The sequence below is a fragment of the Dendrobates tinctorius genome, unplaced genomic scaffold, assembly GCF_039654945.1.
Source record: "Dendrobates tinctorius isolate UK_male_01 unplaced genomic scaffold, ASM3965494v1 ptg000029l, whole genome shotgun sequence".
NCBI lineage: Eukaryota > Metazoa > Chordata > Amphibia > Anura > Dendrobatidae > Dendrobates > Dendrobates tinctorius.
In genome coordinates this window covers 48,867,866-48,895,257 of record NW_027361697.1, presented here as the reverse complement: position 1 = coordinate 48,895,257, position 27,392 = coordinate 48,867,866, and the positions used below count along the sequence as shown (strand labels likewise).

General features: G+C 44.0%; 1 protein-coding gene across 2 annotated transcripts in view; it reads left to right on the top strand.

Annotated features, from left to right (window-relative positions):
- Positions 1 to 13,510, top strand: part of LOC141085984 (pancreatic alpha-amylase-like) — a 138,947-nt gene extending 125,437 nt beyond the window's left edge. Inside the window, exons 9-11 of one of the 2 annotated variants that reach the window (XM_073571702.1) lie at positions 12,618 to 12,743; positions 13,025 to 13,107; positions 13,277 to 13,510. In XM_073571702.1, coding sequence (XP_073427803.1) covers positions 12,618 to 12,743; positions 13,025 to 13,067 — 169 coding nt within the window. In that variant the 3' untranslated portion in view covers positions 13,068 to 13,107; positions 13,277 to 13,510. The remainder of the gene's footprint in view (positions 1 to 12,617; positions 12,744 to 13,024; positions 13,108 to 13,276) is intronic. The other variant, XM_073571701.1, reaches the window with a different exon arrangement.
- Positions 13,511 to 27,392: the final 13,882 nt, after the last annotated feature.

The window sequence follows — 27,392 nt, the reverse complement described above, 5'->3', positions numbered from 1 at the left end:
CCCTTGGCTGTCACTTTTATGCAGTACACGCCTTGACTGCTCCCCTGTTCCTTCCTGGCCTGACCTCGACATGATGATAATTCCTTTTGCCTGTTTTGCCCCAGACTCAAAATCATCAGTCACCAGGTTTGGTTGCCTCTGGTAAAGCTTAGGGCCCATCTGTACCGATCTCGTTGAAGCTCCAGCTTCCTTCATCTCCTCAGCCCAACCAACTTCTGCCCTAAAAGTATCCACCCAGGTGATAAGTCACCACATCTTTCCTTCTCTGTACTGGCCCACTGCTATGACACACAGTGGGCATGGGTAACGTGAGTTGCAGCACTTTAACGTTACGTTGCTGCCCAGCTCTCCGGGCCTATAGCCCATCTGGACCCTTGGGCATCCAGGTCCCGTCTCACTTATCTTTCTAGAAACTCCTGTCTTAGTACCCAGCAGCCCCTCCTACACTTAACCTTTCTATAACCATCCTATCAACTATACCTAACAGTGCATACTCATATGCCCTCATCTAGAGACCCATAAAGAAACTAGACTTACCCTAAACTATACATGAACATCAATATACATCACATTATATACAGTACGACACTAGGAAATGCAACATAACACAGTTCTCCAAGACGGTAACACATATATAAATGTGGCAGTACCATAAAATATACGCAATAATACATAACACTATGTAGCAGTACCGCATGCATCTATCATAAACATTATCAACATTAAAGTATGTAAGCATCAGAGATAAAAGACAATTAAAGGATGGGAAGCAAGGAGGTAATTCTATCTCATCCCCTTAATGCCCCGCTACACATAATGATGTCCCAGCGATCCCACCAATTATCCGACATGGATGGGATCGCTGGGACATCGTTAGGCTGATCGCTGGTGAGCTGTCACATAGACAGCCCCTCCAGCGATCAGGACCAGTGAGAAAGCTGGTTTACAATGTAAACAGTGGGTATCTAAGAGCCGCGCGGCTCTTGGATACCCGCTATTTACCCTAGATACCAGTGTGCATGCTGGTTTCCAACGTAAACATTGGGTAACTAAGAGCTGCGCGGCTCTTGGATACCCGCTGTTTACCCTAGATACCAGAGTGCGCTGGTATCTAGGGTAAACAGCAGGTATCCAAGAGCCGCGTTGCTCGTAGCTACCCAATGTTTATGTTGGAAACCAGCGTCGCTGATCGCTGGTCTCTCGCTGCCACACGCAGCGATGCGTGCTGGCCAGCGGGAGACCAATGATCAAAAAATGGCCCAGGATGATTCTGCACGATCAGCGATACCCGGTAGGGGGGCCGGTCGTTGATCCCCGTCACACACAGCGATATCGCTGGAGAGATCGCTGATATGTCACAAAATCAACGATCTCGCTAGCGATCTCGCTGTGTGTGACGGGGCACTTACTCCTGCATGCCCTTCATTAAGATGAAACACCAGTCTTAATGAATCGGGCCATTGTTTTTATTTTTTTCTCTTTGTGGTCAGCAACCTCGTCATGAAATTGTGGCATAACACGTCCATTGTGCTACATGGTAATTGGCTGCGTGCTGCACTTTTGCTTTTCTCTTAGTCAATTTATTGTAAAATGTGCAAGTAAACATCTATATCTTTATGTTCATTTTAAATAGCTAAAATAATAGAATCTTAGAATGGTAGAGATGGAAGGGACCTCCTGGGTCATCTGGTCGAGCCCCTGCTCAAAGCAAGATTCACTAAATCATCCCAGACAGATGTGTGTCCAGCCTCTGTTTGAAGACATGGTTTGCAGACCGGTCACCATTCAGGTTGCTCTTCTCTGAACTTGCTGCAGTTTGTTGATTTCTTTTTTAGAATGTGGTGCCCAAAACTGGACACAGTATTCCAGATGAGGGCTGACCAATGAGGAGTAGGGGGCAGTAATGACTTCATGTGATCTAGACTGTATGCTTCGGTTAATACATCCCAGAATTGCATTTGCCTTTTTTGCTGCTGCATTACACTGTTGACTCATGTTTAGTTTATGATCTATTTGTATACCCAAGTCTTTTTCACATATGCTATTGCTTAGCTCTATTCCTCCCATTCTGTATATGCTTTTTTAATTTTTATTGCCCAGATGTAGTACTTTGCATCTTCCCTGTTAAAAACCATTCTGTTTGCTGCTGCTCACTGCTCCAGTTTATTTATCTTGTTGAATCCTCTCTCTCTCTTTTCTAGTATTAGCTATCCCTCCTAGTTTTGTGTCATTATCAAATATAATCAGTGTACCCTCAATTGCTTCATCTAAATCATTGATAAAGATGTTGAACAATACAGGGCCCAGGACAAAGCCCTGTGGTACCCCACTTGAGACATTCTTCCAACTGGATATGCAGCCATTTACAACCACTCTTTGGGTCCGATCACTAAGTCAGTTATGAATCCACCTAACCGTTGCCTTGTCCATTCCATACTTAGTCATTTTTTCAATAAGGATTGTGTGAGATACTGTGTCAAATGCTTTGCTGAAGTCAAGATATACTATATCTACAGCATTTTCCTGATCCTCCCAGTCAGTGATTCTGTCATAGAAGGAAATTAAGTTAGTCTGACATGACTTATTAGTTACAAACTTATGGTGACTCTGGTTAATCATTTCATTATTATCCAGCTACTTATATACATGTACTGAAATAGGTACAGTGGCGCTTATGTGCGAGAGTTTTTTAGCAGCAAACGCTTAGACACTTGTCACCCAAAATGTCAAAAAGGATAAATTAGTAACAGCATAAAAAAGTATGCGCATAAAATACTCATGAAATTGATGGGGTATGACCACATAAATGATGCTTAAAATTCCACAGAAACTGCCTATTTGTCCCACAAAAGTTCAAAAACAACAAACAACATAATTTAAGTCCAAGAGACGCTGATTCAAAAGGGTTGATTATGATCCAATATATGCATGCAGCAGAGTCTCAAATCACCATATCAGAGGCTTAATAGTAGAACAGTACCTCTTAGGTGATATTGGAGATGTAAATACACTATCTGAATGGAATAATATGTTCAAGGATTTTTCAAGACAAGCAGTGAGCTTTATTATTAATAAACGTAAGAAACAACTATTGGAGAGTAAACAAAAAATTTCTAAATTATTTGACACTATTAAGCCCTTTGAGAATCATCCAGAGATAATTCATTTATCTAAAAGTATCCACAACAGGATTTTAAATAAAGAAAGAGAGATAGTGGAGAAAAAACATAAAAAGTTTGGGAGGGATGCTATCCCTTAATGTGTAGGATGAAATCACTCACGCTTACCAGCCCAGAACCTACAAATCAAAATAAGGAAGGTATCATGTCACCTACTATTAGTATCCCTCCCTCTGCTCCTAAATCACCCCCAGTATTAACTAGTATTCAGAATCGTTTTTCAGTGCTGGGATCCATGGGAAGTTCACCCAGTACTTCAACTAATGAACAAGGAAATACTACTAATGATAGGAATAAAAGGGGCAACAAAACAGGCAGACCCAATTCTGGTCAACAAATAAGTAAGAAACAAGTTAATAAGAATTTTTTTCATGTGGCACCAAAAAATCATGCAGGAGTGGCTGCCGGGGGGGGGGGGGGAACTCTCCAAAAAGAAAAAGAAATTAGACCCTACTAACCAGAACACACAATCAATTTTTAACTTAAGTACTTATACCCTGAGTCAGAATGAAATCTCGTTGCAGGATAAAGGCTTGAAATATGCCCCTACATGCAAATTTAACAAATTTCAAGCTTTTATAGGAATAAAACTGTTCATGCGCACATTGGCCATTAAGAAACATTTTATAAAAAAATCCCATTATAAATGGACCCGGTATCACAACCAATTTTGTACAAACCGAATTGAGAAACAAATCTTACTTTCATCCTCTAAATGAATATTCGGAGTCAATGGAAACATTCCAGAAAAATGTTATATCTGATATACGCAAGGTGAGTGAGAAAAGGTGTTCCAATTTTAAATATAATCTCTCATCAGCCAAAAGAAAGGCCATAAAATCCCTACAAAACAACAACAAAATCGTAATACCTCCAGCAGATAAGGGAGGGGATATTGTTTTACTTGATCAAGATAATTACCATGAAGAAGCCATACGATTATTGGGTGACATTCAGACCTATAAGAAACTAGATAGAGATCCCACTGAGAAGTTTGTAGGTGAGTTAAAAGAACTCACAACTGAGGCATTTAATATAGGTATTTTATGCAAAAAAGAATTTGATTTTAGCAATACCCCCTTCCCAAGGATCGCCATGTTTTATTATTTACCAAAAGTTCATAAAAACATGGTAGATCCACCAGGCCGTCCAATAATTTTAGGTATATAGTGTTTAACGGCCAATTTATCAAAGTACGTTGATTGCCATCTCCAAAAAATAGTTCCGTTATTGCCGGCCTATCTTAGGGACAGCACCCATATATGGCAATTGCTGGGGGATGTAGTGTGGCAGGATCACTATATTTTAGGTTCTTTGGATATTACCTCTCTTTATACGGTGATTAAGCACGACAAAGGCTGCCAGGCTGCCACCCACTTTTTAAAAAAACATGAAACAATCCCAGAAAGACAAGTTGAATTTTTGGAGGAGAGTATGTTTTTTATTTTAACTCACAACTATTTTAAATATCATGCAGACTACTACTCCCAGCAGTGGGGTACCGCGATGGGTACCAGGTTCCCGCCTAGTTACGCCAATCTTTATGTCGGAAGATGGGAGGAGGACATGATCTATTCATCTGGCGTGCTACGCGCGGGCCTGGTACTATGGAAATGCTTCATCGATGATGTTGCTTTTATTTGGTCTGGTGGTCAGGATACTTTAGATTTGTTTTTAGCTGATATTAATAAAAATGAATATTTTTTAAATTTTACCTCTACCACCAGCACAGGCAGCATCAATTTTTTAGATCTTAACATTTTTATCGAAAATAACCACATTCAGACACGTGTTTTTCATAAACCAACAGATTTAAATAGTTATATTCCAACTGATAGTTGCCATCTGCCGAATTGGCTATTAAACGTACCTAAGAGTCAATACACACGAATTCGACGGAATTGTTCAAAAATATAGGACTATGATTCTGAATCCTCTCTGCTCCCCCATCAATTTTTAGAGAAGGGTTACAACAGCTCACTTTTGGAGGAAGCGAAAATAATGGCAAGAAATAAACCTATTATCACCCTAAGAATGATTAATGACAAAAAGAAAGATACTATTTCTGATGACTATTGTTGTGAGTTCATTTTCCCCTCCGTCACTGAGGCCTGGTGGACTCCCTATTCTGGTGAAGGAAGGTAGTGAGCCTGATTATCAGGCACCTGGGACTAATGAAGACGATTGGCCGAGTGGAGTCACTGACTGGATTTAAGGCAGCCTATGCCCTTTCTGCCCTGCGGGTGATTTCTCTGTGGACTCTTGGACACCAGTCTGATTCCTGCTCTCCTAAAGCTAAGTTTGCTGTTTTGCCTTTTGCATTTAAGATTTGCTTTTGTTTTTCTTGCTTTTTGGATTCTGCCACTCCCTGCTGGAGTGTGCAGTGTTCCGTTGACTCTGTCTTCTGAATTTACCTGAGTGCTGATTTAGTTTTTGAAGCTTAGTTGCTTCAGGGCCATTTTTATATCAGCTTGTTGGCTTTTGTCTCTGATAGGGTTTTGGCAGATTGCAGACAGCAGCCTTCCTATCCGTTCCTATGTAGGTAGTTTTTGGGCCCCGTCTTTGCTCAGTCTGTCTTTCTGTCTGTGTAAATGTTTTCATCTTGCTTCACCGTCATTATATGTGGGGGGCTGCCTATTGCTTTGGGGTCTGCTCTGGGGCAGTTAGTTTTCCCCTTTCCTTCTTTAGGCCTATGTATCTCTCCGGCTGTGATCGAGGGGTCTAGGTCATCGTAGGAACCCCCCACGGCTACTGCTAGTTGTGTTGATAGGTTCAGGGGTCTGCAATCTGATAGTTGCCAACTTCTCTGGTTTTCTGGACTTAGCTAGCATTTATGTTTTTGCCTCCTACGGTGACTCATTCATAACAGAATCACCCGCCTACCGCAGATCCTTGGGTACTCAATAGCAGGAAAGAATTGTGTTTAAAAAAAAAAAAAAAAAAAAAGAGTGTGTATATTCTCTATATCTCTGAGGCCATAGGGGGAATTTTTTTTTTCCTCTCAATAGAGATTAAGCAAGTGTCTGATCGTGTGGAGCAGCTCGCTGCTGAAGTGCGAGGAATTTCCGCCTATCTTGCTCGTTCACATGCTGTTGAACCAAAGATTCCTACACCTGATGTATTTTTTGGGGATCGATCTAAATTTTTGAGTTTCAAAAATAATTGTAAATTATTTTTTGCTTTGAAGCCTAACTCGTCAGGGAGCCCCACGCAGCAGGTTAGAATTGTCATCTCTTTGCTGCGCGGCGATCCCCAGGATTGGGCGTTTTCTTTGAAACCAGATGACCCTATGCTGACTAATGTGAACGCATTTTTTCAAGCCTTGGGGTTGCTGTACGACGAACCTAATTCTATTGATCAGGCTGAAAAGACCCTGTTAGCATTGAGCCAGGATCGAGAATCTGCAGAGTTGTACTGTCAAAAGTTCCGAAAGTGGGCGGTCCTTACTACCTGGAATGATAGTGCCTTGGCTGCTCTCTTTCGGAAGGGTTTGTCAGAAGCCGTAAAAGATACTATGGTGGGATTTCCTGTTCCCTCTGGTCTGGACGATTCTATGTCTTTAGCCATTCAGGTTGATCAGCGTTTACGTGAACGCAGGATTACACGAGAGGTGTTGCCACCGGTTGAACAGACGTCTGAACCTATGCAATGTGATAGAGTTTTGTCTAAGGCGCAACGTCAGGAATTCAGAAGGCGTAATAAGCTGTGTTTTTTCTGTGGAAATGCCTCACATATTATTTCTGTTTGTCCTAAACGTGAGAAACGCTTTGCACACACGTTTTCTGTTGGTGGGGTTCAGCCTAAGTTTCTTTTGGCGATTACTCTGATCTGTTCCCTGTCCACATTTTCCGCCAAGGTTTTTGTGGATTCGGGAGCAGCGCTAAACCTTATGGACTTGGATTTTGCTAAACGTTGTGGATTTCCGTTGACACCTCTGCAGACGCCTATCCCTTTGAGGGGGATTGATGCTACCCCTCTGGCTAAAAATAAACCTCAGTTTTGGACCCAGTTGGTCATGCGGGTCGCCCCAGACCACCAAGAAAATTGTAGATTTTTGGTGTTGCATGGTCTGCATGATGCCGTTGTTCTGGGGTTTCCCTGGTTGCAGATTCATAATCCAGTTTTGGATTGGAAGTCTGTGTCTGTGGTGAGTTGGGGTTGCCGGTGTACCTTTAGTGAGGCTCCGGTTTTTTCCACCTCTCCTCAGTCGCATGAGGTTCCTGACTATTTGGCGGACTTCTATGATGTATTTAGTGAGAATGAGTCTGCGTCCTTGCCTCCTCATAGGAGTTATGACTGTGCTATTGAACTAAGTCCGGGGTGTAAATTTCCTAAGGGTCGGCTCTTCAATTTATCTGTACCTGAGCACGAGGCTATGCAGTCCTATATTAAGGAGGCGTTGGAGAAGGGTCATATTAGACATCCTCTTCACCCTTAGGTGCCTTTTTTTTTGTGGCCAAGAAGGATGGTTCTTTAAGGCCTTGTATTGATTATCGTGCCCTCAATAAAATTACTATTAAATATCAGTATCCGTTACCCCTGATTTCGGATCTATTCTCTAGAGTCAGAGGTGCTTGCTGGTTTACCAAGCTTGACCTCAGGGGGGCGTATAATCTTATCCGCATTAAGCAGGGGGATGAATGGAAGACGGCATTTAATACTCCAGAGGGACATTTTGAGTACCTGGTGATGCCTTTTGGGCTCACTAATGCCCCTTCTGTCTTCCAGTGCTTCATGAATGATATTTTCCGAGACTTTGTCGATAAATTTTTGATTATCTATCTGGACGATATTTTGATCTTCTCCAAGGATTGGGATGCTCATGTGGAACATATTCGGACTGTGTTCCGGATCTTGAGAGAGAATTCTCTGTATGTCAAAGGATCAAAATGCCTTTTTGGAGTACAGAGGATTTCTTTTTTGGGATTTATTTTGTCTCCGTCAACTATTGAAATGGACCCGGCCAAGGTACAGGCCATTTATGATTGGGTTCAGCCCACTTCTTTGAAGGCCCTCAAGAAGTTTTTGGGTTTTGCTAACTTTTATCCGAAATTTATAGCAAAATATTCTAGTATTGCCAAACCATTGACTGACCTGACCAGGAAGGGTGCGGATGTGTTGAATTGGTCTCCGGAGGCGGTTGCTTCCTTTCAGGAGCTGAAGCGTAGATTTACCTCCGCCCCGGTTCTGCGGCAACCTGATGTCTCACTCCCGTTTCAGGTAGAGGTGGATGCTTCTGAGATTGGTGCAGGAGCGGTGTTGTCTCAAAAGGATCCGGTAACATCTAAAATGAATCCCTGTGCTTTCTTTTCCCGAAAGTTCTCTTCATCTGAACGTAACTATGATGTGGGGAATCGGGAACTGTTGGCCATGAAATGGGCATTTGAGGAGTGGAGACATTGGTTGGAGGGAGCCAAACATCAGGTTGTGGTCCTCACTGACCACAAAAATTTGATTTACCTAGAGTCGGCTAAACGCTTGAACCCTAGACAGGCTAGGTGGGCCTTGTTTTTTACACGTTTTGATTTTGTGGTCTCTTTCCTTCCTGGAACTAAGAATGTCAAGGCAGACGCCATCTCTAGGAGCTTCCTTGCTGATTCTCCTGTGGTGACCAAGCCTGCTACCATCTTAGGCGAAGGGGTAGTTCTTTCTGCCATCTCGCCCGATTTGAGACTTGCTCTGCAAGAGTTCCAGGAGGATAAACCTGAGCGTTGCCCCAGTGGAAAGTTGTATGTTCCTAACCAGTGGAAGAAGAGAGTGATGTCTGAAGTTCATTGCTCTGCATTGGCTGGTCATGCAGGTATTTTCGGTACTAGAGATCTGGTGAGTCACTCTTTTTGGTGGCCCACCTTGTCTCATGATGTCAGGAATTTTGTGCAGTCCTGTGGGACTTGCTCCCGGTCTAAATCTTGTTCTCGCTCTAGTGGGTTGTTGATGCCTTTGCCGGTCCCCAGGAGGCCATGGACCCATATTTCAATGGATTTCATCTCTGATATGCCGGTCTCTCAAAGAATGACTGTTATTTGGGTGATTTGTGATAGGTTCTCTAAGATGGTTCATCTTGTACCACTCCCTAAGTTGCCATCTTCCTCTGAGTTGGTGCCCCTGTTTTTGCAACAGGTGGTTCGCTTGCACGGGATTCCTGAGAACATTGTATCTGACAGAGGAGTTCAATTTGTGTCTAAATTTTGGAGGACGTTCTGTTCCAAGTTGGGAATTCAGTTGTCCTTCTCCTCTGCTTTTCACCCTCAGACCAATGGGCAGACAGAGAGAACAAACCAGACCTTGGAGTCGTATTTGAGATGTTTTATTTCCGCTGATCAGGATGATCGGGTTTCATTTTTGCCTTTGGCCGAATTTGCTTTGAATAATAGAGCTAGTTCTGCCACTTTGATGTCACCTTTTTTTTGTAACTTTGGGTTTCATCCTCGATTTTCTTCAGGGCAGGTGGAGCCCTCTGCCTGCCCAGGTGTTGACACTGTGGTGGAGAGAATGCACCAGATCTGGGACCAAGTGGTGGATAAGTTATCTCTCTCCCAGGAAAAGGCCCAGCGGTTTTCCAATCGACATAGGACCATTGGTCCCCAGTTTAAGATTGGTGATATGGTGTGGTTATCATCAAAAAATATTACTATGAAGGTGGCTTCTCCTAAGTTTAAGCCTAGATTTATTGGACCTTACAAGATTTTGGAGATTATTAATCCGGTCTCTTTTCGTTTGGCTCTTCCTGTCACATTTAAGATCCATAATGTGTTCCATAAGTCCTTGTTGAAGAGGTTTGTTGAGCCAGTTGTGCCTGAGGTGGCACCTCCGGACCCTGTATTGGTTGAAGGTAACTTGGAATATGAGGTAGAGAAAATTCTGGATTCCCGTCTGGCTAGACGGAGACTCCAGTCTTTGGTTAAGTGGAAGGGTTATGGTCAGGAGGATAATTCCTGGGTCTCTGCCTCCGATATTCATGCCAAAAGATTGGTGCGTGCCTTTCATCGGGCTCACCCTGATCGTCCTGGTGGCGTTGTTGAGGGTTCGGTGACCCCTCCTCAAGGGGGGGTACTGTTGTGAGTTCATTTTCCCCTCCGTCACTGAGGCCTGGTGGACTCCCTATTCTGGTGAAGGAAGGTAGTGAGCCTGATTATCAGGCACCTGCGACTAATGAAGACGATTGGCTGAGTGGAGTCACTGACTGGATTTAAGGCAGCCTACGCCCTTTCTGCCCTGCGGGTGATTTCTCTGTGGACTCTTGGACACCAGTCTGATTCCTGCTCTCCTAAAGCTAAGTTTGCTGTTTTGCCTTTTGCATTTAAGATTTGCTTTTGTTTTTCTTGCTTTTTGGATTCTGCCACTCCCTGCTGGAGTGTGCAGTGTTCCGTTGGCTCTGTCTTCTGAATTTACCTGAGTGCTGATTTAGTTTTTGAAGCTTAGTTGCTTCAGGGCCATTTTTATATCAGCTTGTTGGCTTTTGTCTCTGATAGGGTTTTGGCAGATTGCAGACAGCAGCCTTCCTATCCGTTCCTATCTAGGTAGTTTTTGGGCCCCGTCTTTGCTCAGTCTGTCTTTCTGTCTGTGTAAATGTTTTCATCTTGCTTCACCGTCATTATATGTGGGGGGCTGCCTATTGCTTTGGGGTCTGCTCTGGGGCAGTTAGTTTTCCCCTTTCCTTCTTTAGGCCTATGTATCTCTCCGGCTGTGATCGAGGGGTCTAGGTCATCGTAGGAACCCCCCACGGCTACTGCTAGTTGTGTTGATAGGTTCAGGGGTCTGCAATCTGATAGTTGCCAACTTCTCTGGTTTTCTGGACTTAGCTAGCATTTATGTTTTTGCCTCCTACGGTGACTCATTCATAACAGACTATATTCCCATTATTACAGAATACAATTCTAATCATCATATCCTGACCAAGATAGTCAAAAAACATTGGGATATACGGAAAGAGGACAAGATCATAGGATCATCAATCCTACCAGGTCCAAAATTTGTCTACAGGAAGGCCCGAAATATTGGAAATATTATTGCCCCTACTGTACAAAAAATCGCTTAAAGGTACCAATATTATCCTTTGTAAATAATTTAAAAGGTTTTTTCCCTGTAGGAAATGCAGGGTGTGTCAACAAACGAGGAGCCCCAAACAACAATGGGCTATGGGGGGAAATAATAGTAATAAATTTGAAATACAAAATTATATCACCTGTGTCACGGAGACTGTCATCTATACCATCAGATGTCCATGTGATAAGGTATATGTAGGGCGCACTAAACGATCATTGCTGGTCAGGATTATTGAACACATAAGGAACATAAAGAAAAAATTTTTGGGTCACCCTCTATCCAAACATTTTGCTAATCATCATGGAGGGTCTATATGTAATATGATCATCACTGGGGTTGAATATATAGAGCCACAGATGCGCAAAGGTAATCACATTAAACTAATGTCACGCGCTGAGAGCCAGTGGATATTTGCACTAGGCACTTTAATCCCAAAAGGGTTAAATAGTGAAACTGAACGGTTTGGTTTTTATTAAGGAATTCATGCTGAGATCAGTTCAAATGGCGGGACTGTGTAAATAATCCTCTAATTGTGAGTAGGACCATCCCTGAGGTAGGAGACAGACAGTCTCTGAAATGCATTGGAAGGTATTCTGGTCCCTGCCGCAATCAGTAGCTAACGGAGCTGGCGTTGTCACGTGCTGCCTGACGTCACGCAAGTCCTGGACGGCTGGGGAGACTAGCGAATGCCGGGAACACGGGAGACTCACCACAGCTGCATTCAGTTTGGAGGTACACCGATAAGTGGTTGTCATCGGCCAGGACAGCCCTTGTATTAGACTTCTGGACAACAGGCTGTGAGTTACAGTGAAGCTTCTACTACAACAACACATATCAGAAGGAGGAATTTTGCTGTATCAGCTCTACATGTACTTTACTACTAAGCCTCTGATATGGTGATTTGAGACTCTGCTGCATGCATATATTGAATCATAACCAACCTTTTTGAATCAGTGTCTCTTGGACTTAAATTAAGTTGTTTTTTATTTTTTAACTTGTGGGACAAATAGGCAGTTTCTAAGGAATTTTAAGCATCATTTATATGGTCATACCCCATCAATTTCATGAGTACTTTATGCGCATGCTTTTTTATACGTATATACATGTTGTTTAATAATTTGTTCAAAGATCTTTCCTGGTATAGAAGTCAGACTCTCTGGCCTATAGTTTCCTGGGTCCACCTTCTTCCCCTTTTTGAAGATAGGAACAACATTTGCTCATCTCCATTCTTCTGGGACTTCTGTTCTCCAAGAATTTTCAAAGATTATGGAGAGTGGTTCAAAAATTTCTTCTGCTTTCTCCTTCAGTACACTGGGATGTAATTCATCTGGACCTGGAGACTTGAATGTTTTATACTCACATCATTTGACGCTCATTTTTATTATTTTGTAGGAATATGGTCATCTTCCGGAATGTAGCTAATGGTCAAGCTCTCACCAATTGGTGGGACAATGGAGAAAATCAGATTGCTTTTGGGCGTGGAAACATTGGTTTTATTGTTTTTAACAATGATAACTGGTGAGTGAAATTAGTTAAGCAGATTTAGATCTATTTATTGCATACCCTGTTCTTCCACTAGAAAATAGCTCATTCCCCCCTCCCATCTGGACTGTCCCCAACCTCTACTATAGCAAATGCATGCCAATATTTGTGTTAAGATCAGGTCTGTTTTGTGAAGTGTGGATGTCTCTATCTTTTAAAAATGGATTGTAATCTACTGCCTTGGCATATACTAATGAGGCAGGGCTAGTCCAGTAAGATATTTGTTCCTCAAACTAATCCTGCTTTGGCTTTTATAGCTATGCTCAAGGAGGCCACATTTTATTTCTGCTGAAAATGTAGTGCATGTCCTACTGAAGACCAACTCTGATGGAGATTTTAGGTAGGCTGTTAATCCTGACCAGAAGAATGTAATTAGAGGGTCTGAGGTAGGACTAGCCCAGGGGATGAGACACTTTGTCAGGACTAGTCCTTCCTCATTACCATAAGCTAAAAAATAACAGTTTAAAAGGTCACATATATTATAATAAATTGAGCAAACATTCTTTCAGGAACATGGATGTCACCTTGAACACTGGACTTCCTGCTGGCACCTATTGTGATGTCATCTCTGGTGAGAAGAAATTTGCCGGATGTACTGGCAAACAGATCACAGTGGGCAGCACTGGCAAAGCAAATTTCAAAATCAGCAATTTAGCTGAAGACCCATTTGTTGCCATTCATATTAATGCAAAACTGTAAAACTCAGCTATTTCTAAATACCAAATAAACAAATGTGCTTAATACTTTTTAGCAGCTTTTTCTCTGCAATAAAATACTGAATAGGAAGACAATCGATATAAGATTTACTTTACTTTTAATAGGAACAAAGAATTATTGTATTTAGTTACAATACATGCAAACTTGTGATATTGCTCTAGTATGAACAAGAATCTAAGTACAATTATACATTATTTCAGCTTGATAAATAAGTTAGTGAAGTAGACATAAAACATCAAAGAGCTACACAGCTCTTTTATTTTTCTGAATGTGTGAGGTCCTAGTGGCTGGATCACACATGATGATGATCTAACTTGAAATGTTTCTTTCATCTAGATAGATGGATAGATATTGCTTAATAGACCTTGTATAAGAGGGCACTTTTTCAAGTTACTGTTTATTAAAATTAGCAATTTGAGCTTGACTACCAGGGCTGTGTTGATTGTAAGCACTGCACTGAAGCAGTCCAGGTTTAGTAATCCTTCCCAGATTCAAAACAGTGCTTGCATGCTCAACAGAAAAAAGCATGTAGGCCTTACACATGCTTCAGTGATTTTGAATTTTGATTTATCTGATCTGTAACTTAACCACTTTATGACCAATGACGGATATTTACGTCATCAGCTGTGTCTCTGGCTTTGATCCGGGTTTGGGCGCTAAGCCCGCATCTTTATCCACATTGGATTTCTTATTCTGTCCGTCCTATAACAGCTACAGGTGGATCCAAGATCCACCCGCTACTACTAACATGGTAAATTCCGCTATCAACCACTGACAAAGACATTTAGCACTCGCAGAGCGAAAACGCATTACAAGTCTCGCCCATCGAGGCCCCTGTCATGTGATCACGGGGCACCGATTGGTTGTCAAGACAGCCTGCAGAAGAACCCCGTGTCTGTCATTAGGATACTCTTGTGAATGCTGGCTCATGGCCAGCTTTCATAGGAGATTGTGATTTTTGCTATACTGTACATAGCACAAGTGATCAGGCGATCGCTGCTTCAAGTCTCCTAAGGGTACTAATAAATATAGTAGAAAGTGAAAAAAAGTTTTAAATTATGTAAGAAAAATAAACACAAGTTCAAATCACCCCTCTTTTGCCCCATTAAAAATAACACAATTAAAAAAATACACATATTTGGTATTGCTGTGTTCGGAAATGTCTGATGTATCAAATTATAAAGTAAATTAATCCCATCGGTAAATGGCGTAACGAGAAAAAAAATCAAAATACCAGAATTAAGTTTTTTTGTGTCTGCAACATTGCAATAAAATGCCTAAACAGGGGATCAAAACATTTAATCTACCCAAAAATGGTGTCAGTAAAACCATCAGCTTTGTGCACAAAAAGCCCTCACCCAGCCACGGATCATGAAAGATGAAAATGCTACAGGGCTTGGAAAATGACGACAAATGCAAAAACATTTTTCATATAAATTTCTGGGGAATCATATTACCAGGCCAGTTTTACAATATAGTGAACATGGTAAATAATAATAATAAAAAAAAAAACAATTGTGGAATTGCAACTTTTTGCAATTTCACTTCACTTTGAATTTTTTTTCCGTTGTCCAGAACACTATATGGTAAAATCAATGGTGTCATTCAAGAGTACAAATCATCTCACAAAAAACAAGCCCCATACGGCCATATTTATGAGGAAATAAAAATAGTTACGGCTTTTGGAAGAAGTGAAGGTGGAAGCAAAAAACTGAAAATCGACAGATGGTGAAGGGATTAAAGGGGTTGTCCAATCAAAATTGATTACTCTGTGTGACTGCAGACTTATACGCATTGTGAGGATTTAACAGTTTTTCAGACTGGACAGGTGGTGAGGTATGCCTTATCCACACTCCCAGGCAGATCCAAACCTGAGCCCCAAGTCATGCAGCAGTCTCTTCTTCTTTTTGATGACTCCTCTTACTGGAGTTCTGTGGCCCATCCACCTGTCCCTATCGTAGAAGTAGAAGAGAGTGAATTCACTGATGTCCAACCACTTGTTAGGTTGGAGAATAAGTATGTGGGAGGGCTAGTGCACACGATCAGTGGACCACCGCAGCACGTGTCAAATGATGACAAAACGCTGCACCATCTTTCTGCAGTATGCAGACTGGCAAGTAGGGCAGGGTTGAGGAGTTTGTGGAAGATGATGGGGATGATGAGGTCCTAGACCCTACATGGAGTGGAGGACATCCTAGTGATGTGAGCAGTTCGGAAGAAGAAGAGGTGGCCATGCTGCCACAGCAGCACAGCAAAAGAGGATGCAGAATGCAAAGGCACCGTGGGCAGCCCGTAGCCAGTACGACGTCTGTTACTTGCCCACCCTGCTGCTAAAATTAGGACACCAAAGAAAGCTCAAAAGAGCTCTCTGGCATTGCATTTCTTCAGGGAATTTGCTGCCGACAGTAGAGCTTCATCACTAAGTAATGAACATTGTTTTATATGCATAATGTAAATATTAAAGTTTGTTGGTCTGGACGACCAAATTTTAGGAAAGGGCGAATGTAGAAGGATTGGAATAGAACACCCCTTTAATGCCGCTCCCCTTTAAGAGCTTTAATGTAAATATACGGTCATGCTTCGGTACTGCTACACCGCTGTTTATTACTGACAGTCTAATTGGTATTACTATGTTATGTGTTACCATATTGTACATACTGTAAGATATTGTGCTTTGTTATGACTATTGTATTTCTGTACAGATTAGTGTAAGACAGTGCTTCCTTTGGGGACATTAGAGGAGGGCACTTATAGTATAGAGTTTGTGGAATGGGTAAGCGTAGTTCTGGAATGGGTCACTAGATGGGACATACTAGTGGGCCTTATTAGGTATAGCTGTTAGGAAGTTTGCCTAGGGTTAAATGTAGGAGGAGCTGCTATGGGTTAAGCTAATGTAGGTTATAGGAATAAGTCAGAAGGGTGAGCACACCCGACAAGTCCACAAGGGCTCTAAGCCCAGGACATCATAGCAACTATGCAAACGTTGTGACAATAGCATGGGCACAGTCAGACGGGTGCTGGATTAGACCGGAGCACCCGGAGAAGTTAGAGCTCACGTCAGCAGCAGGAACGGAGAAGGAAACATGGTCGGGCGTCTGACCTCCAAGGGGCCATGGGGGATTCTTGCGCGGGATCCAGGTCCCGATCTTCGCAAGCACCCGTAGTCTGTCACATTTGCCGGCAGTCTGGTCACCCTGTCAACAGGTGCCCACAGCGGCCAGGAAAACGCTTGCGTCTAGTGGCTGTTGGAGGAGGCCTACTAGATACTGCAACATTTTCCTCCAGGCTGTCCTTTGAGGGGATGCTTGAGTTTGGCTCTTCCACTCTGGCGGTGGAGGTTTGTTTGGACTCTGGGGCAGAGGGCAATTTCATGCCGTCTGCCTTCGCCCAACGGCACGCAATTCCTGTGGTTTTACTACCTCAGCCAGTCACCCTCAGAGTGGTGAATGGAGCGACACTACCCTCTCAGATAACTCACCAGACCGCTCCGCTGATGCTCTTGCTGTCTCCTTCCCATCAGGAGACGCTATTTTTCCTTGTAATGCCCGAGGGTATCGACCTGGTCCTCTTAGGGGTCCACTGGTTGCATCATCAATCTCCCCATATAGAGTGGTCCTCGGGGTGGAGTAAATCCCGTGAGGGTATATGTCAGAGGGAGTGCTTTCAGGTTGCCTCCACCGAAGTCCCCGCAGATCTTTCCTCTCTCCCTAAATATTATCGACAGTATGCAGACGTGTTCTCCAAGAAGGCGGCGGAGACCCTTCCGCCTCGCCGCCCCTATGACTGTCCTATTGACCTCTTGCCTGGTGTTGAGCCTCCCCGGGGTCGAGTCTATCCCCTATCTCTCCCAGAGACAGAGGCCATGTCTCAGTATATCAGGGAGAATCTGGCAAGGGGATTCATTAGGCATTCGGTGTCACCAGCAGGGACGGGATTCTTCTTCGTCCAGAAGAATGGAGAACTACGTCCCTGCATCGATTACAGGGGTCTTAACGCTATCATCGTTAAGAATAAGTATCCTCTGCCCCTGATATCAGAACTGTTTGATAGGCTACGGGGAGCGAGATTGTTTACTAAACTTGATCTGCGGGGGGCTTACAACCTGATTCGCATCCGTGAGGGGGACGAATGAAAGATGACTTTTAGCACCAGGGATGGGCACTATGAATACCTGGTGATGCCCTTTGGGCTCTGTAATGCTTCAGCCGTCTTCCAAGACTTTGTGAATGACATCTTCCGGGGTATGCTTACCACCTCAGTTGTTGTCTAACTGGATGATATCCTCATCTACTCTCCAGATATTGACTCTCACCTGAGAGATGTTTGCAAACTTTTCAACCTCCTACGGGCAAACTCCCTCTACGCCAAATGGGAGAAGTGTGTGTTTGAGCAGGAGTCCTTACCTTTCCTGGGCTATATCATCTCCGCCCAGGGCTTGGCCATGAATCCTGCCAAGCTACAGACAGTGATGGATTGGCAGGAGCCCCATTCTCTTAAAGCAGTGTAGCGCTTCATGGGGTTCATTAATTACTATCGCCAATTCATCCCCCACTTCTCAACGTTGGTAGCCCCCTTGGTGGCCCTCACCAAGAAGGGAGTAAATCCCAAGTTGTGGTCGGAACCAGTCTCCAAGGCCTTCTTCTCCATCAAGTCCCATTTTGCTAGCGCTCCCATTCTACATTGCCCCGATGTAGATAAACCCTTCATCTTGGAGGTGGATGCCTCTTCCATCGGTACCGGAGCGGTCCTTTTCCAGAAGGACACTCAAGGTCAGAAGCAACCCTGCTTCTTTCTCTCTAAGACCTTTACACCGGCGGAGAGGAACTATTCCATAGGGGACAGGGAGTTGCTAGCTATGAAGTTGGCCTTCTTGGAGTGGAGACACCTCCTGGAGGAGGCTCGCCATTCTTTCCAGGTGTTCACCTTTCCCTATTCTTCTCTCAGCTCCACTTCACCATCCTCTTTCTTTCCATAGAGAAGAACGTCCGGGCCGATGCTCTCTCCTGCTCCGTGGTGTCATCGGAGGAGGAGGAGCATCAGCTGATTGTCCCATCTGAGAGCCTGAGTATCGTGGCTCTGGAGGTCCTTTCTGGGGCTCATTCATCCAGGGTGAGTGGACATTTTGAGACAAAATGGACCTCTGAGCCTCTGGCGAGGATGCAATGGTGGCTGCATATGGCCCGAGACGTCGGAGACTATATTCGAGCGTGTGTCTCTTGCGTCCAGAATAGGTCTCCTCGGCAATGGCTGGCTGGGCTACTTTAACCTCTGCTGGTGGCGGACTGGCCATGGGAGATGGTCAGCATGGACTTTGTGGTGGGACTGCCCAAGTCCAGTGGCAGCATGGTCATTTGGGTGGTCACCGACCATTTTTCCAAAATGGTGCACTTGGTGCCTCTATCCCAACTACCTTCTGCAGGGCCTTGGCAGCATTGTTCATTAAGCATGTCTTTCGCCTACCCGGCATGCCGGACAAAATTGTCAGTGACCGGGGTCCCCAGTTTGCGTTTCGGTTCTGGAGGGAGCTCTGTCTTCTGCTCAGCATTGAGCTAAATCTCTCCTCGGCCTATCATCCCGAGACGAATGGGTTGGTAGAGGGGGCCAACCAGACCCTGGTCACATACCTACTACGACATTTTGTCTCAGCCAGGCAGGATGACTGGGCATCCTTGCTACCATGGATGGAGTTTGCTTTGAACAACGCTGTGGCCGGTTCCACCGGTCAGTCCCTGTGCCCATGCCTGTGTCGTCCACCGACTTTAGGGTGGCAGACTGGGCGGTGGAGGCACATGATATTTGGGATCGCACTCCAATGCTGTAGATATAGTATATCTTGACTTCAGCAAAGCATTTGACAAAGTATCTCACACAATCCTTATTGAAAATATGGCTAAGAATGGAATGGACAAGGCAACTGTTAGGTGGATTCATAACTGACTTAGTGATCGGACCCAAAGAGTGGTTGTAAATTGCTGCACATCCAGCTGGAAGAATGTCTCAAGTGGGGTACCACAGGGCTCTGTCCTGGGCCCTGTATTGTTGAACATCTTCATCAACGATTTAGATGAAGGAATTGAGGGTAAACTGATTAAATTTGCTGATGACACAAAACTAGGAGGGATAGCTAATACTAGAGAAGAGAGAGAGGATTCAAAAAGATATAAATAAACTGGAGCAGTGGGCAGCAACTAACAGAATGGTTTTTAACAGGTAAAAATGCAATGTACTACATATGGGCAATAAAAATGAAAAAAGCATATACAGAATGGGAGGAATTGGGCTAAGCAACAGCACATGTGAAAAAGACTTAAGTATACTAATAGATCACAGACTGAATATGAGTCAACAGTGTGATGCAGTAGCAAAAAAGGCAAATGCAATTCTAGGATGTATTAACAGAAGCATACAGTCTAGATCACGTGAAGTCATTATTGCCCTCTACTCCTCTTTGGTCAGACCTCATCTGGAATACTGTGTCCAGTTTTGGGCACCCCATTTTAAAAAGACATCAACAAACTGGAGCAAGTTCAGAAAAGAGCTACCAAAATGGTGAACGGTCTGCAAACCCTGTCTTATGAGGAAAAGTAGCAGGATTTGGGAATGTTTAGCTTGCAGAAGAGAAGATTGAGAGGAGACTTAATAGCTGTGTACAAATATCTCAAGGGCTATCACATTTTAGAAGGATCATCTTTATTCTCATTTGCACTAGGAAACAGTAGAAGCAATGGGATGAAACTGAATGGGAGGAGACACAGATTAGATATTAGAAAAAACTTTTTGACAGTTAGAGTGATCAATGAGTGGAACAGGCTGCCATGAGAGGTGGTGAGTTCTCATTCAATAGAAGTCTTCAAACAGAGGCTGGACAGACATCTGTCTGGGGTGTTGTGAATTCTCTCTCTGGCTTCCATCTGGTAATTACTGAAGATAGTGGAGCTGGTCAGATTGAGAGTTCTCTTTCTGGTCTCCCTCTGGTGGTTACTGGAGCTGATCTGATTGACAGAGGCTTGCCACCTGATAATGAGGAAGACGATTGTAGATCTGGGGTTTCTGATTGGGATTTAAGACAGCTAACTCCCTCTATCACTGCTAGTGATTTTTTTCCTGTGCCTCCTGCCATCTGATGTCTCCTGCTCTTTCCCTGCATGTTCAGCTAAGTGGTTCATTTGCTATTCTTTTTGCATTTGATCTGGTTTTGTTAATCTCTGCTTTGTGCGGGTCAGCCAGGTCCGGCTGGGGCTGTGCTAAATCACTGCCCATATGTTACTGCATGTGCCAGTTTGTTTTGTCCCCTTTTATATTGGTCTCCTTTTGCTTTGCTTTCAGAATATACCAGAGTGCTGATATAGTGGGGGGCGAAGTTGTGTGACTTCAGTGTTTTCTGCATCAGATGTGTTGGACTTTTGCAGGGTTTTTTGCGTGATTGCAGACAGTTTCTTTCCTTTCCTGTCCTGTCTAGTCAGTGTGGGCCCCATCGTTTGCTCAGTCTATTTTTATTCCTGCGTTTGTGTTTTCATCTTGTCTCACTGACAATATATGTTTGGGGGCTATCTATTCCTTTGGGGTCTGCTCCGGGGCAGTTTAGATTTTCTCTTTCTTACTTTAGGCTTAGTTACGGTTAGGCCAATATATATTTGGACAGAGACAACATTTTTCTAATTTTGGTTCAAGACAGTACCACAATGAATTTTAAACAAAACAATTCAGATGCAGTTGAAGTTCAGACTTTAAGCTTTCATTTGAGGGTATCCACATTAAAATTGGATGAAGGGTTTAGGAGTTTCAGCTCCTTAACATGTGCCACCCTGTTTTTAAAGGGACCAAAAGTAATTGGACAATTGACTCCAAGGTTATTTCATGGACAGGTGTGGGCAATCCCTTCTTTATGTCATTCTCAATTAAGCAGATAAAAGGACTGGAGTTGATTTGAGGTTTGGTGCTTGCATTTGGAAGGTTTTGCTATGAAGGAAACATTCGGTCAATGCAGGTGAAATAAGCCATCCTTAAGCTGCAAAAACAGAAAAAGCCCATCTGAGAAATTGCTACAACATTAGGAGTGGCAAAATCTACAGCTTGGTACATCCTGAGAAAGAAAGAAAGCACTGGTGAACTCATCAATGCAAAAAGACCGAGGCACCCACGGAAGACAACAGTGGTGGATGATCGCAGAATAATCTCCATGGTGAAGAGAAACCCCTTCACAACAGCCAACCAAGAGAACAACACTCTCCAGGAGGTAGGTGTGTCAATATCAAAATCTACCATAAAGAGAAGACTGCATGAAAGTAAATACAGAGGGTTCAGTGCACGGTGCAAGCCACAGCTGAGGCTGTGGAGCGACTACAATGAGGGGCTGACAGGTTTGGGGGCACAGATACGTGGATGCTCCTGCTGGACCTATACACAACTGGAGTGCGGGAGGCCATGCCTCTTCCAGTGACATCTGGACGCTGCCTTCTAGCCTGCGTCTTTAGGTCACATGCTTGCTGTAGCCGGCGCTCAGCAGCATGGCGGAGGATTCTACACACCCGCAGCCGGGTGGTGGCAGGAAACGTCCACGGGAAACTAAGCCAGTTTGTGAAAGCAGATTTGGATAGGATCATCGTAGGTACACTCCACGGCTACTGCTAGTTGTGTGGACAGGATCAGGGGTCTGCATCCGCTTAGTTACCAACCTCTCTGGTTTTCTGTGGCTTAGCCTGGTCCTGCTATCCTCCTCGGTGACCCATTCATAACACATGGGGTTTGACTAGATGGCCCAGGAGGTCCCTTCCAACTCTACGATTCTATGATTCTGTGAGAACAGAGAGAAAAAAGAACAGAGAGAAAGAACAGACAGAAAAAAAAGAGAGAAAGAATAGAGAGAGAAAGAAGGGAGGGGAAGAAAGAAAGAACAGAAAGAAAAAAGAACACAGAAAGAAAGAACAGAGAGAGAAAGAAAGAACAGAGAGAAAGAGATATAGAAAAAAAGAGGAGAAGTAAAGAGAGAATAGACAGAGAGAAAGAGAGAACAGAGAAAGAAAGAGGGGAAAGAAAGAAAGAACAGACAGAGAGAAATAAAGAGAAAGAAAGAACAGAGAGAGATAAAACAGAGAGAGAAAGAAAGAAAAAAGAACAGAGAAGAAGAAAGAACAGAGAACAGAGAGAGAGAAAGAAAGAAAGGGGAAAGAAAGAACAGAGAGAGAGAAAGAAAGAACAGAGAGAGAAAGAAAGAACAGAGAGAAAGAAAGAGGGGAAGGAAAAAGGAAAGAAAGAACAGAGGGAGAAAGAAAGATTAGAGAGGGAAAGAAAGAACAGAGCGAGAGAGAGAAAGAAAGATTCTATAAAGATACTATAGCAGCCCAGCTCCCATTGTAATCTGCGATCCCGCTGTTGGAGGAGGACACGGTGATGGATCTGAAGCATTCCCTGAAATGCCTCCATGGTTCTATCACAATTTCCTCCCGAAATTACCTCATTTCCAGTCAGCTTCCAGCCCGTCACTTCTGGTGGAATGTCATGTGCGAGTTTTAAAGTGCTCCTCTGGGCTCCGCCATGCACTCCTGTGTCCGCGGGAAAAGTAAGCTGCCGGCTGGGACAGTGGGGCAGACTCTCAAAATCGGTACTGTACCGCTGGATCCGGGATGGTTGGGAGGTATGAATGCTCCCCACCATACACCGACCTCGTACACGCACAGCTCCGCACACCTCATACACACACGGTTCTGCTTTGTATGCCTCATATACACATGGCTCCACTCCGCACACCTTGCACACATGGCTCCTCTTGGTACACACATGGCTCCACTCCATAAACCTCAAACACATGCAGTTCCGCTCTGTACACCTTGGACTCACGCAGTCACGCTCCGTACACCTCATACTCATGCGTCTCCACTTCATACACATGTGGTTCCGCTCTATACGCCTTGTACACATATGACTCCACTCTTTACGCTTCATATACTAACGACTCAGCTTTGTATGCCTCGTACAGACATTGCTCTGCTCTGTACACCTCATACACATGCGGTTCCACTCTGTACACCCCGTACATACACGGTTCTGCTCCGCTCCGTACACACATGGTTCAGCTTGGCACACTTCATACACACAGGGCTCCATTTTGTACACCCCATACACATGTGACTCCGCTCCATACACCCCGTGCACACACGGCTCTACTCCGTACGCCAAGTACACACATGGCTCTGCTCTGTATACCTTGTACACATGCGGCTCTACTCCGCACACCTCGTACACACATGGCTTCACTCCATACACCTTGTACACACACGGCTCTGCTACATAAGCCCTGCAAACCCCTCCTGACCCCAACACAAACTTCCCATCATCCAGCACCATGACAACTAGCACAGCAGAGTCCTGCATACACTGAGACCCTTGATCATGTGACCCTTGTCTCCTCCCCTCCTGTGACCTCATCCCAGGACCTGTGCACACAGAACTGCCATATAGGAGCAACCTGAGCAGATACAGGAGTGAAGTGACTTCAGCTTCAGGACCTGTGATGATGTCACAGTCATGTGACTGGTCACGTGAGCCGGGGAGGGCTTCTGTTCTGGAGTGTGCTGTGCATAGAGGGAATTATAAGGTGATCGGTACACAGCCCCTTCTGAAATGACAGGTGGGCGTGGTGGCTGATTATCAGTGCGGGAAAACTAAAATCCCTGCTGGGACAGCGGGTAAGAGTGTCAAAATCGGGACTGTCCCACTGGATCCGGTATGGTTGGGAGCCCTGCGGACTTACAAGCCTCGCAGCAGACCATCATCTGTGTCCAGAATCAAACTATTAGATTTTTATCTGTGGCTGCTCTACTGTACGCTACTGAAGATCAAACTTTGGCTTTATAGTTGAAATTTGTAAGCTGTTAATATAGGCGTACATTGCCCCATGCTCTACAGGTGAAACTTATAAGCTGCTAATGTAGGGACAGGGCCAGCATTTCCACCAGGCAGACCAGGCAGATGCCTGGGGCCCCCACCTACAAAGGGGGCCCCCTGCATCTGCATTCCATTTATGAAGTGGCCAGAGTGTTGTGAGTTCATTTTCTGGTCTACCAGTTGTGAGTTCTCCTTCCAGGCTCCCTCTGGTGGTAACAGGAGGTAGTGAGGCTGATTTAATCAGTAGAGCTCTGCCACCTGATAATGAGGATGACGAATGGACCTCAGGAATTTCAGACTGGATTTAAGTCAGCCGACGCCCTATTCTGGTGCTGGTGATTCCTTCTGGCTTTTCAGCTCTTGGTGTTCAGCTCTGTTCCAGTCATTTCAAGCTAAGTTTTTCTGCTAATGTTCACACTTGATTTTTTTGATCTATTCAGTTTTTTGTGTGGTCAGCCAGCCCCGGCTGGGGCTGTGCTGAATTTCCACTCTTATTTATCTGTATTTGCCAATTTGCTTTTTGTCCCCTATTAGATTGGCCTGTTTTTGCTCTGTCTCAGAATATTTCAGAGTGCTGATATAGTGGGAGAAGTCTAGTGACTTCAGGGTTAATTTTGTTATCAGAAGTGTTGGACATTATTTTTGTAGGGTTTTTGGCAGATTGCAGACAGTGTCTTTCCTTTCCTGTCCTTTCTAGTTAGTTTGGGCCCCATCGTTTGCTCAGCCTATTTTCCTGCCTGTGTTTGTGTTTTCATCTTGTTTCACCGTCAATACATGTGTGGGGGCTGTCTTTCCTTTGGGGTCTGCTCTGGGGCAGTTAGTTTTCCCCTTTCTTGCTTTAGACTTATTTAGTCCTCCGGCAGTGACGAGGCATCTAGGATCATCGTAGGAACGCTCCACGGCTGCTGCTAGTTGTGTGGTTAGGATCAGGGATCTGCAATCTGCATAGTTACCAACCTCTCGGGTTTTTCTGGGACTTAGCTTGTTTTTGTTTTTTCCTCCTCGGTGACCCATTCATAACACCAGAGGGTGTGCAGCAGTGAATAATGCTGTGCATTGCTCTGAAGTCTTGGAGTGTCTCTCGCAAAGCCCCTTGAGCCCCCCTGTCTGTTTCTCCCTGCAGTCAGGTTAAAAGTTGAGAGTGAGGGGGAGGGGCTGATTACAGCACAGTGACAGTGCAGGACCATGCCTGCAGCTCTGTATGTCTCCTCCTGAGTCCTGATCATGGCTGCCCCTAGCACTGTCCTGAGAATGGATATGCCTATGTAAAGCCGCAGAACCTGGTAAGAGCTGCAATAACAGGTCAGAGAGCAGTGATTTACTCACTGTGGTCCGGAGCTCTGTGCTGATCGCTGCAGGATCAGGATTCACAGCCACATACTGCAGCGATCAGCATCAGCTCTGACCGCAGTCACTAATCCCTGCTTGTAATGTGACAGGGCGACCTCCTGTCACTACTGTCTGGATGACACAAGACAGGGATATTGTCTGCTGAATCAGGGGAGTTATGATATAGAAATAAATGAATTCCCATGAGAAATAATAAGGGTAAACCATACACATATATAGTACAGGTGTGCATTTGAATCAGCGTTCTTGGTGTATTTTTTTTGCTGCCAAAGCCTCTCTCTTGGCAGTAAAAACACTGCTTTCAAAACACCCATTTTTTAGGGTATGTGCAGACGATCTGGAAGTGGCAGCACTTTGGACGCAGCGGACATGTGCCCCGTCTAAAGTGCTGCCATCTGTTGAACGCAGGTGATTCCGCCTGTGGTCACTGAGCCGTGAGGAATCACCGCACCCAACACATTGTACAGGTGAGATTTCTCTTGCGGAGACTCGCATCTAAGCAAGATAAATTGACATGCTGCAGTCTAGAGAGTCGTGCTGCATGTCCGTCTCTGCAGGTGAGGTGCGGGCGTCTGTGCACGCATAGTGGACATGGAATTTCTAGAAATTCCATCCACTATGCTGTAACATCTGGTCGCTGCGGGTTGGATGCTGCAGATGTACGCAGCATCCAGAGTTTACTGATTGTGGACACATACCCTTAGAGCTTTTGCTGTTTGTTTTTTTCACAATATGCATTTTGTCTACAGTACATGTTTAATAAAGTTAGTTTTATTCACCAAAAACACAGCGAAAAACAACGCTTTTCTAAAACTTTTTCATTGCTTTCTACAGGTGAAAAAAATTGATGAAAGAAGTGACGCTGCAGATTTAAAGAACGCTGCAGTTGTGAAATTCAGTCAGGAGAAAATAAAAGGGTGTGCGGGAGATTCCTGAAAATCTCAGTCTTTGCTTGTGCTATAAAATGCTGAAAACTTCTTATTTGCAGAAGGAAAAGCTGCAAAAATTCTGCATATGAACACGGCCAAAAGCTGCTTTTTAAAGTGCCAGCAAAACATACGAGATTTCCGAAATCTCCTGCATGCGCTTGTTTTTTTTCTGACTGAATTTCAGAACTGTAGCGCTTTTTAAATCTGCAGCTTCACTTCTGTCAGTGTGTTTTCACCCATAGAAAGCAATGAAAGAATAATAAAAAAAAAAGCTGCAGATATTGCAACGGCATTTTTCACTGCAATTTTTTAAGTGGTTTTGGTGAATTAAACTATTAAGTCTAGTTCACACGTTCAGTATTTGATCAGTATTTCACATCAGGATTTGTAATGCAGAAACAGCAGTGGAACAATCAGAGGAAAAGTATAATAGAAACACGTCACCACTTCTGGATTTCTCACCCTCCTGGTTTTCACTTGCACATACTGATGTGAAATACTGACCGAATACTCAACGTGTGAACATGGCCTTACACATACTGTAGACAAAGCAAACATCCTCACTTTAAAAAAAGCTGAAAAAAGCGTAAAAAACACCAGAAACAAGCTGAAAAACAGGTGTTTTCAACGCAACATTTTTAATGCCAATAGAACAGATTTTGGCTACTGAAAAAAATGCATGTGAACATAGCCATAGCGTTTCAGAGTAAGACTATCTGTGGTGTTACATAGGACTGCAGGTGAC